The sequence below is a fragment of the Ostrea edulis genome, chromosome 8 (genome assembly GCF_947568905.1).
Source record: "Ostrea edulis chromosome 8, xbOstEdul1.1, whole genome shotgun sequence".
Lineage (NCBI taxonomy): Eukaryota > Metazoa > Mollusca > Bivalvia > Ostreida > Ostreidae > Ostrea > Ostrea edulis.
Window position 1 is genome coordinate 18,228,827 of NC_079171.1, and position 12,226 is coordinate 18,241,052.

General features: G+C 35.9%; 1 protein-coding gene across 1 annotated transcript; it reads right to left on the bottom strand.

Moving 5' to 3' along the window:
- Positions 1–6,395: 6,395 nt before the first annotated feature.
- Positions 6,396–12,226, bottom strand: LOC125661923 (loricrin-like). Its single transcript, XM_048894086.2, has 4 exons — positions 12,121–12,226; positions 8,174–8,764; positions 6,842–6,922; positions 6,396–6,718 (listed from the first exon to the last, which is right to left on the bottom strand). The coding sequence occupies exons 1-4, from the start codon at positions 12,167–12,169 to the stop codon at positions 6,570–6,572; spliced, it is 870 nt and encodes a 289-aa protein (XP_048750043.2). The 5' UTR covers positions 12,170–12,226; the 3' UTR covers positions 6,396–6,569.

A 12,226-nucleotide genomic window follows, 5' to 3' on the forward strand; every position in this document is an offset into this window, starting at 1 on the left:
CCAAATACTACGCACACAAAAACTGTTGACATTTCATTCTATATATTAGTATAAACAAATGACTTTTATTTTACAGTATGTAAACAAATCACATTTTTGCTAACTCAAATATTTATATTAAAAAACGAGCTGGTATTTTGAACACTTCATTAGGAAAATAGTTTTATGGCTGCATCACAAAATTAGGATTGATATTTACATATAATTCTTGATTACAATTTAACTCTCTCTCTCTCTCTCTCTCTCTCTCTCTCTCTCTCTCTCTCTCTCTCTCTCTCTTCGTATTTTGTAAAACGAATGTTTTTGAGAATATATTTCATATTTATTCGCTTGTGAAACACTTACACAATCGTAACAGTTATGCACACGTGTAGACAGACCTTCGTGTTTTTGGCGAAAGCAACAGATAATTGCGATATTAATTATGTTTGATAGAATCTTACATTCTAATATTACGTATCAAATGAACAATTTGTAACTTCTTTTTTTTTCCAAATTCAATTCTTACAAGTCAATAAACATGACATAGAGAAATGTATAATAATCACAATAACATTGATATACATGTATACAATGCTTTTTGAGGTACATATATAATAGTGAATAATAAAGTATATAATTGGCAAATCAACTTGGAGGGTTGACCAGCTCATTTATAATTTCAATAACTTTATGAATTTGATAGCAAATTGAAATGCAAAACAAACGTTTTTTTTTAATTAATGCTAAAGTAAAGGGACCAGCGGATGAAGAGTGGTGACATTTCATTTTAATATAACTACTTGTTACATTTGACATCAGAATATCGAAATGTGTGCGGGGGGACTTGTTGATTTTTATTATCATATTGGTGGCAAAGATTGAATAAGATTTTTTTTACGCAGCAGTTTAAAGAAAAAAGCGACGCAAATGCATACAGTCCAACCGGGTATAATACGAGAAAAAACCTTACCTTTACACAGGTATGCCTTGATCATGAAGAGTTTTAAAGATCTCATAATTTGTAGCTTGAAGAAGTCACTCAAAGTTTAACGACCAAGGTACGATGAAATTGCTTTGAATAAATTCGTTCTAATAGCGGGTGAGGTTGCTTGGTTACACAAATAAAATGATACGATAACACACTGTCCCGATGTTTACCACTTTTGAAATTCAACTATATATCAACTGATATCCGGGGATCTGACTAGAATATATACACGTTCTATAGGTCATATCCGGGTATCTGACTAGTATCTATACACGTTCTATAGGTGATATCCGGGTATCTGACTAGTATCTATACGCATTCTATAGGTGATATCCGGGTATCTGACTATTATCTATACACATTCTATATGTGATATCCGGGTATCTGACTAGTATCTATACATGTCCTATATGTGATATCCGGGTATCTGATTAGTATCTATACATGTTCTATATGTGATATCCGGGTATCTGACTAGTATCTATACATGTTTTATAGGTGATATCCGGGTGTCTGACTATTATCTATACACATTCTATAGGTGATATCCGGGTGTCTGATTAGTATCTATACATGTCCTATATGTGATATCCGGGTATCTGATTAGTATCTATACATGTTCTATAGGTGATATCCGGGTATAGATACTGGTCAGATACCCGGATATCACCTACAGAACATGCATATATACTGGTCAGATACCCGGATATCACCTATAGAACGTGTATATATACTAGTCAGATACCCGATTTCACCTATAGAACATGAACACTACAGCTAAATTACAAAAGTTGATAACATATAAAACGTCTACATATTAAAATTATCATGTGTAATATGTGGCAATAGAAAAGTATGTTCCCATCGAGCTGTCTCGTCCAACACTGGATCAAGTAAAAAACAAAGAACGAGTTAACTAATCAGTATCCTTAACTTGTTCTAATGACGGCGTATAATGAGTATTTCGTACCTGGAGATGTAAATCTATATAACTAGTATTGAACTGTGATGAAAAATAAAATATGAAAATCATAAAATGATATGGAAAGATTAAATCGAAAAATAAATTAATCCAATCTGGCATTGGAGTATAGTAAACATGTGAGAAAAAATAAAGAGGACTAAGTAAGGATATTATATAAAAAAAAAAAATAATAATAATAAATCAAAAAAAATAAAATTGACTGCTGATGATGATGCCGTGGCATATAGAAAGTTAAAACCAACAGAACAACACTGAGTAATAACATGGGGAAGCTAGGTCACATTCATTCTCGTGAAGTCATTGGGTTTGTTCATGCCATTGGGGCGGAATGACCTCAGTCTATGCATCTATAATTTCTCCTAGGTTTTTCTCTCCACATCGGTTCATTGAGTATTATGGTCAATAACCACTACTGTCATGATAAATTTGACAATTCACTGTTGTTCGTGTCGTTGGTAATTTTTAGTGCTTTTTATATCCTTATTTATTTGACCTCGAATCTACTATTAGATCCAACACTTTGGATGTTTTGTATTGTTGAATTTTAGTGCTTTATATATATATATATATATATATATATATATATATATATATATATATATAAAGTCAAAAAATAAAATCCAATACTCAAACTTTTATCTACAGCGCTTTCGCCCTGCGGGCTCGTCAGTAGAGTTTTAAACAATGTAAACAAGTTCCATAATGACGTCATTCCCGTGACGTTATATGGGCAACGTTAAACATAATACAGTCATGATTGTGAGGAGACATTCTATGTAAAATGTACATGTTAAATAACATGAAGTAAAAATATTAACAGTTTAGTTTCGGCTTAAACAGTTTTATGAAATAGTTTTCCTTGGCTCTGCGTAATTGTTCATTTTCCTCTTTTACTTTGTAAAATGGAAAAATATAAAAACTGCCTTCCCCGCACGAATCAAAATGTCCGCTACACGGTGTGTTTCTTATTGTAGGATTTCTGATCTGTTATTTATGTACACGAACACGGACAGCCAATTTGGTTCCTGTTTGACCTATATAGTTTTCTCCACATGTAGGGCACGTCATACAATAAAGTATATTTTTAGATTTACACGTCATAGTTGAATTTACATTGAAGTTCATTCCGTTTTTGAAAGTTATGGAGTGGCCGGTTTGTATAAATTGGCAAGTACCGCATCGTGGATCCTCGCATTTGAAGACTGCTGGTTTTTCGGGGTGTGATGTAAATTTGGCTTTAGTGCGAATTTTTTTCAAATTTGGTGGTTGACGTCTGCTGTGGAGTATATCCGTGGGCTGAATGAGGTCATTTAATGTTTCTGATTGTTGAAGAATAGGGAATAACTACTTGGCTGTTTTGAATATGTTGTGATTTCTCGGGTTGTGTGTAAGAACGAATTTCAAAGGAATTTTGTTGTTGGTTTCTTCATATTGTTTAGTAGTTCGCAATTCTGTGATGGAAGTTTCTTTAGCCTTTTGTATAGCTGTTTCAATTAATTTTGGTGGATATTTCTGTCTGCATAGAAATATTTTAAGTTCAGATAATCTTGTGTTGCTGACGTCATGCATGGTCTACTTGCTCTATGATGATCATTTGTTGAACAATGCTGTAAATAGGCGAGATATGGTGCGACATTGAAATCTCTTTTAACTGCAAATTGTGACACACCTGTTTCAAGTAGTCCAATTACGTTGTTGCGTTTAGCATCAATCAGACACGGCATTTCTCAAGCGAATCTTACACTTAAAAAGACAACGCAATCAAATATCATGAACTCGTGCATTTGATAAACTAATGGTGTCTGAATCGTGAACGTCAATTAGGAAATTACAACAATCGAGAGTTAAAAAGACCGATTTTTAGATTTTATCAAAACACGTTTTATTGTCCTCAAATTCTATAAAATATATATGCAGTAAACAATAGCTTTTGACGTGAATTTTATGTGAATTTCACATGATTTTTTTTCCGTGTGAATTCACATTTGATGCTCTTTTCACGTGAATTTCACCTGAGGCACATTTGCCTGTGTATAACATGAAGTAAGCAGGAGATTCATTCATTTTAACCAAAACTAAATGTATGAACTTATTATTTGAAAAGATTCAGCGAAATATTACTACTATGTGTTTCTTTTTAGCTCTTCTGAGCCGAAGGCTCAAAGAGCTAATGCTATGGCCATTTGTGCGGTGTGCGTAAACTTTTTAGAAAAAGGGCTATAACTCAAGAACCCCTTGGCCAACTTTTTTCAAATTTGTTACAGGGTATCATTGGCCCAAGGGCTTTCATACATACTAAATAGAGGGATGTGACCCTTTAACAAGGGGAGATAATCAGGAAAATACAAACAAAAGTAGTGGTTGCTAAAAAATCTTCTTCTCAAGAAGCACTGGGCAGATTATCACCAAACTTACACATAAGGATGAAGATATGTTGTAGATTAAAAATTGTTCAAGGCATTACCCTGGGGCAAAGGGTATGGTCTCAAGGTCACTTCAAAGTTGACCTAAATTTATATTTCCTTAAATCTTTGATATTTTAGTCATTATAAGGACTAGGATCATCAAATTTTGACAGTTGATGCATCTTAGGACCTTGTGTCAAGTTGTCTCAAAAGTAGGTCACGTTGACCTACTTTTTGAATTTTGCAGGTATTTATTTTAAAATTGATTTTGATGCATATCTTGGACACTTTGAAGCCTATGATCATCAAAACTTGTCAGTTGGTGGATCATGGGACCTTGAAATGCATCAACTGAAAAATAGGTCACCGTGACCTACTTTCTGAATTTTATGGCTTATCATTTATAGATATATTTTAAGTTGTTATTTCAAATACCGAGAGGTTTAGAATCATCAAATCTTGTAAGTTGATGCATCTTGAGGCCTTGAAACATATTTATAAAAAAAGTAGGTCACAGTGACCTACTTTTTGAATTTTGCAGATATTCAAATTACACATTTTCAATTTTAGATGCATATTTTGGGCACTGTAAAACCTAGGATCATCAAACTTTGTCAGTTGATGCGTCTTCAGTCTTCGGTTTGTGTCGACCAAAAAGTAGGTCACCATGACCTACTTTTGGTATTTGACAGCTAAAGTACTATATTTCAGACACTATTTGACCTACAATCATCAAACTTTGGTAGTTGATGCATCTTGAGTCTACGGAGTATGTCGACCAAAAAGTAGGTCACCTTGACCTACTTTTGGAATTGGACGGCTATATTTATATATTTCAGATACTATTTGACCTACAGTCATCAAACTTTGTCAGTTGTTGGGTCTTGCATGTTCGAAGGGTTTCGACCAAAAAAGTAGGTCAACTTGACCTACTTTTGGAATTGGACGGCTATATTTATATATTTCAGATACTATTTGACCTACAGTCATCAAACTTTGTCAGTTGATGCGTCTTGCATGTTCAAAGGGTGTCGACCAAAAAGTGGGTCACCTTGACCTACTTTTGGAATTGGACGGCTATATTTATATAATTCAGATACTATTTGACCTACAGTCATCAAACTTTGTCAGTTGTTGGGTCTTGCATGTTTGAAGGGTGTTGACGAAAAAGTAGGTCACCTTGACCTACTTTTGGAATTTGACGGCTATATTTATATATTTCAGATACTATTTGACCTACAGTCATCAAACTTTGTCAGTTGATGGGTCTTGCATGTTCGGAGTTCGCTGACCAAAAAGTAGGTCACCATGACCTACGATTGGAATTTGACAGCTATATTTCAATATTCAGATACTAATTGGCTTAAAATCATCAAACTTTGTCAGTTGATATTTCTTGGGTTCTCAAAATGTGTAAACCAAAACGTAGGTCACATTAACCTACTTTTTTTGAATTCTTAGGATTTAACTAAAGATTTAGAATACTAAGAGGCTAAGAATAGAAATGGTGGGGTTGTACAATTTATCAGAAGAGCGATTCTAGGCCCTTGGGCCTCTTGTTTAGGATTAAGGTAGTACTCTACATCGTCATAATGGCTGACTTCCTTTAAAACATGGATGAAAAAATTTATATCAGCAATATTTGACTTTTCCTTTTCTCATTTAAATACCTAGCTGAGTAGCTCAGTATGTTAGAATACCGAATGCTGAACTGTAGGTCGCAGGTTCGAGTCCAGCAGAGGTTTTAAATTTTTTTCAGATCACCTTCTACTAAAACTGTATTTTTTGACAAAATAAAGTAAATTTGAAAATTTTCAACTTCAAAATATTGTTGTACATATCCTCCACTTTTCATCTACATCAAATTAGCATACCTCTTTAATATATGTGATCTCTCTTTTCTTAAAATCCATATTTCAAGGTCTGTAGTCACTTCATATTCTTATCAATATCGGTATCTACTATAAAAATAAACAAGGTGTGAAAGAAACTCCGACTGAAATTTTTTAAAATCAAATTACTGTAAGTACAGAGACAAGATAACAGCTGAATTTACTATGCATAATTATAAAAATGTATTTGGACATTTCGTCTGTGAAATCTTCAATTATGTTTCCTGTAAGGAGTGACAATTTCGTGACATCAGATACCTTTATGTACGGAATTTCGATGTCAGTATTTCAACACAATACTCCTTTTGAGTTGTATTTTATTTGCATAAACAGACTGGACATCCTGCAGGACCTATTCCGATCCCTTTATCACATGGCGCCACACAACGCAGGGGGGCGCAGGTGCTAGATGACGTCACTATATGCGTTGTCGGTTTAATAGTTGTGTGCGATATAGAAGACGGAACTGAAATATCAGAACAGAAATTAATACACTAATAGATATCCAAAATGTACCGAATGAATAGATACTAATGCTTGAACTGAAAAGCAGATAATATTCACGTTGTATAGGATTCCTATTACTCACTGATGCACTCCGGACACCCATGGATGTAACGTATATACTTGATATCGGAACAGGAAATTGGTCGACAAGTCTGGGTAGCTCCTATGAATTAAAAAAAAACCCATAAATAATGTAGATTTCTAATCTTAATGTTTATTATTCCATGACGTTTCTGCAGACCTACCCCAGTCTTTCTCAGCTACTTTATCACGTGCAGACTCATTATCATTCACTTTAAATGTATCGAATGTCGTAAAGTTCGTTTCTTCAGGATTTATTTATTTGCATGATTTGCTTTTAAAGCGTATACAAAATATCGTCATATTAAACTAACAGATTTCCTCTGCACTGTCCTTCTACGATACTGACCCAGTCAGGGTTCTTCATCAGCGGTTTTACTGTGCGGCACCGACACGGTAAAATTTTGTAAAGTTACATTAAAAGCATTACAGTTTAAATTTTGTAAATTGTGAAAGAGGACTTAGTGCTCTTAAAAGAATAAAGAGTGAGTTGAGAAACAGATCGTCCCCAGCAAAAATATTTTAATCCGAAGGATTATAAGACTCTCTTATGAGTAGCCATGAAATATAAGGTGATTCCACCCGAGGGTTGCAAAAAAGCTGTGAAACCCGAGAATTTTCATTGATTTTTGCATTTTTTGGCAATTTTATGACAACTTCACGCTCCTGTCATACAACACAACGCAATTTTGGATCAAATTAAATGTAGTTTGGATTTGCTTATATATTCCTTATTTGAATGCCAGATTTTGGGACTCCTACTTAAATCATCTATTTTCTGGGCCAGATAACTATAGAAAATGTCTCTACCAAGATTGATTAATGATTAACATTTGCACCATATATGTATAAACTATTGAAATGTTTAATTCTTACTCTTTTTTTTGTTTGTTATTGTTGTTTGTAATATAAATAAAAAACAAAAAGGTCGTGAGGCGCTTCGATCGCGTACAGTCTTTTCAATATTTTATGAAATGCTTCCCAGGCAGTCTGCAACACAGTAAAATTGGGAAGGATGGAGAACCCTGGATCAATTCTTATTCAACTTCAATAATGAAACTGATATAGACCCCAAATGATCGCTTCTCACTTCCATTCCGAAATCCGTAGTTGTATGTAAACCTTAAGTACAACTTCTACCCTTCAATTTTACATATACAATTGTTGTTTCACGTTAATCAAACTGCTGGAAATAATCATGTTACGTGTATGTATAAATAATGTTTCACTTGATCCTACATGTAACTATCAACCTTGAAACTTCGTGAAACCTTTTAATTAAATATAAGACTAGTTTACATGTACAGATCGAGTGCTAGCTGACATGTTTTACCAGTTGTATGAGCTGGACTTGAGGTGGAAGTTGTCTGTATTGTCGTGTATGCTGATCCCGGAATGGCTGGATTCCCTGGAAGCTGACTCCCAGATCCAGATATCAGTCCACCATTGTACCCACTTGGCTGGGATCCGAACACACCACTGTTGACTCCGAAAGGAACACCTCCGTTCATCTGCCCCGGATTTGCCGGATTGTAATTTGTTCCAGTTGCGGAACTTCCATATCCGGAATTAAGATATGGGTTGACAGGACCTAAGTTCCCGGGGTTATAGTTCGTTAAACCGGATGATCCCGATATGGATGAGTAGGAATTCATGGAACTTGGTGACAAGAAAGAAGTCCCCCCTCCGCCGCTCAGTGGGACACTAGACTGGGAGCCACCACCGTTCCCGTTCACGGAATTGTACAGTGGAGACCCACCATTGCTTGGATATCCCGACGGACTCTGATGATTATTCAAGGAAGCACCGAATATTGTTGCACAGGAAGTGACACAGTGAGAACAACCCCCTAGTGTGATGATGCAGGTTTGAGGACAGATATTCGGGATGACTTTACACTGGCTTTGTCGTGTGTTGAGGCCAGCTAAAAATCAAATTAAAAATAATATATTGTAATATAGAAAAGGAGAAAAATCTGTGGCTGGACCGGTAGTCGATCCTGCGACCCCTGCATTACTAGTCAGATGCTCTAACTACTCAGCTATCTAGCCCGATATCCACGTTCCATATAACCCTAATTACTACAGTACATATGTATATAATTTCACGGCGTACATATATTCAAAACAATGTTTTGGACGATAGTCTACGAGAGATCCATGGGCTATAACGCTCACCCGAGTCACCCTAGTACTGCTGCTCTATCCACACAATATAGGGACGCTCCATATTAATATTACTACTTGTAACTTCCATGGCCTTGGAGTTCTGGAGAGGATTTTTCACTACATTCATGTATCATATTTATTGCAAATTATCTACGTTAGCGCACAAACATATCTTATAATTATCACTTCATTTGACTTACTTTTACAATCAATCTACGAGGGTTATAATATTCAAATATATCTTTTAAGATTGACTACAAGTTACTACATGATCATCTATGCATTCCAGAAGATATCACATGTTTGCACCTGATACTCAATTTTGCAGTTGCAAAGAGGATTGAAATTGACTTAAAAAACTTCGATTTCAATCCAATGTTTTCACGGTCGTCCGTACTTTTTATTTGTGCCATCAAATGTTTGGACTGCAGCGGATGACAATCACGGACGCTGTATGTTTCCAAGCTTGCCAATGAATGTTCCGCGGTCTTACATGTATATAGGGCTCAAGGCGGGTGTGACCGGACGACAGGAAATGCTTACTCCTCCTAGGCACCTGATTCCACCTTTGGTGTGTCCAGAGGCCCGCGTTTGCCCAACTATCTATTTCGTATTGCGTATAGGAGTTATAAGATTGATCACTGTTCGTTATCTTCACCTTTCATATGTATGTACATATTTTGATCCCCTATTGTTGCCCCACTTTACCTCACCTCAGTGGTGTTGCTAGGGATAACCTAATTGTAAACTGGGGAGCCGAGCATATTTTTCAATTACGATGGCAAGATTTTGTGACAGACAGACGGAAAGACTGACAGAAAGTACAAAAACAATATGTCTCCCCTTGGTAAAGGGGAGACATGATAAGTCTTCTTATCTTTATTATTGATAGTCATCTCAAAAACTACTTTATTAAACACCACTCTAATTCCACGCACAAGTACTCTAAAGTTGAAATAAAAACAAAATGTGTTGGAGTTCCTCATTGACAATATCTTCGACGTTTTTGGTGATCAGGTCTTCCAACAGTCTGTTGGATTTCCCATGTGCACATATTGTGCTCCTTGGTTAGCTGACCTTTTTCATATTCTTATGAAGCAGAGTTTATTCAAAAGATTCTACATGAGAGGAAAATCTCTTGCTGTTGTCTTCAACTGTCAAGTCTAGATATATCGACGACGTTTTATCTATTAGCAATAATCGTTTTCATCCACATGTCGATTCAATATATCCCTGCGAACTTCAAATAAAGGACAGCACGGAGTCCTCCACACCTGCTTCGTACTTTTATTGATATTTTATTGAAAATAAATATAACGGCATACTAACAACTCAACTTTATGACAAACGGGAGGACTTCAGCTTCTCCGTCGTCAACTTCCCATATTTATGTAGCAATATTCCATTATCACCTGCACATGGTGTTTCTATATCTCAACTGATTCGATACGCAAGAGCTTGTTCTGTGTATGGTCAGTTTTTAAATCGAGGCAGTCTACTGACAAACAAGTTGATGGTACAGGGGTTTCAACAGGCTACGTTTAAAGTCAGCATTTTTCAAGTTCTATGGTCGTTATGATTATCTAGTTTGCCAGTACAACCTATCATTGGGTCAAATGCTGTCTGACGTGATTCATACCGATTCTTCGGCCGTTCTTGTCACGCTGATTTGACTACGTTTTACTCCGTTCATCTGATCAAGATATACGGCTGGTGGGTGGGGGGGGGGGGGGTTGTTCGACACGGGATGCTCACTCCTCCTAGGCACCTGATCCCACCTCTGGTATATCCAGCTGTCCGTGTGTTTGTCCAACTCTCTACTTTGTATTCCTTAAAGGAGTTAATGAGATTGATCACTGTTTGTCATCTTCACCTTTCATACAGTAGGTATGGGCAGTAACTACATTTCACCAATAAAGAAATCAGGAAATAAACAATTCCTTTATGAGAATCCTCATTTGAACGGACAATTTAGTGACTGTTTTCATTTTGAGATTTTCATACCTGGAAGGTAAGCAATGCAAAATTAACAGTGATAGAGTTAGTTTAAAAGTCAAATCACTTATCTGAGGTGAACAGCAGTGTCATCTAAGTGCACATTCATTGTTAGAACCGGGCAAAGCTGAATGTAAATTTCCAGACTTGAATTATGAAGGACTGCTCCAAGATTCTGTGAAGGTTTCAGTCTAAATATCCAGCTGAGCTGACTCTCAGCCGAGATTAGATGGCACATGGAGCAGAAGCACTGATAATCTGACAGTATATGTTTCACACCTCGAACAAAAGATTTTTGCGTGTACCAATTCACTTGGTACATCCCAAGTCCAAGCTTCATGGTTGGGTAACCATGCCATTGTATTTATAATTATTGAACCAGAATTAGGTAGTATGGAACATTGAATATTAAAACAAAAACACGAAAATTTGGGTGGCTTGGGCGACCAACAAAAACAAGAGATCAAACATGCTGATAGAGCAATATAAATCTATCTAAGATATGTTTACTCTCTCTCTATCTGTCTCCATCTTGAAAACAGTATGTGACACATCCAGCAATCTATCATTTGAAACAAATTACGCAAATAGTCTGTTTTCAATGTCATTTTCTGAAATGATATCTTGGAAACGCATGGGAGCATTTTCTATCATGGCCGTAAATGTCCAAAAGAATAGTTCTTAACTTATACCCATTTGCAATGACATGACACACTCTTGAAACATGGATGAAGATATATTGAATATATACCAAAAAACCTAATAATACTTTAAAACTACTCACTGTGCACCCTCACCTGGCTGTTGAATACAGGTAAACTCCCCTTGACGGCACAAATTATCAAACCCAGACAATACAAATTACACCAATCAAGATAAACGCGGATGATCTTGATTAAAGGAGTAAAAATACGGAAGGGTTATAATGAATTAGATAGAGACAACAAAGAGTTTTTCTTTTTCATGTGAAACATGTGCTAAGTATGTTGTTAAACTTTTCTCTCGCCACTCGCTTCGCTCGGCACCAAATCATTTGGTACTCGAAGAAACATATACATATTAATCTTACCTTTTCAATCTGGGCATACATTTAAAAAGCAAAATGACTTTTTTTTACCGTAAACAGAAGAAACTGTAAGCATGGTCTGAATTATTCCGAACTTCATTGTGTTGCTTGATACTGAAGTTTTTCACACTATCGGCAAACGTGTTGAGTGGTCACT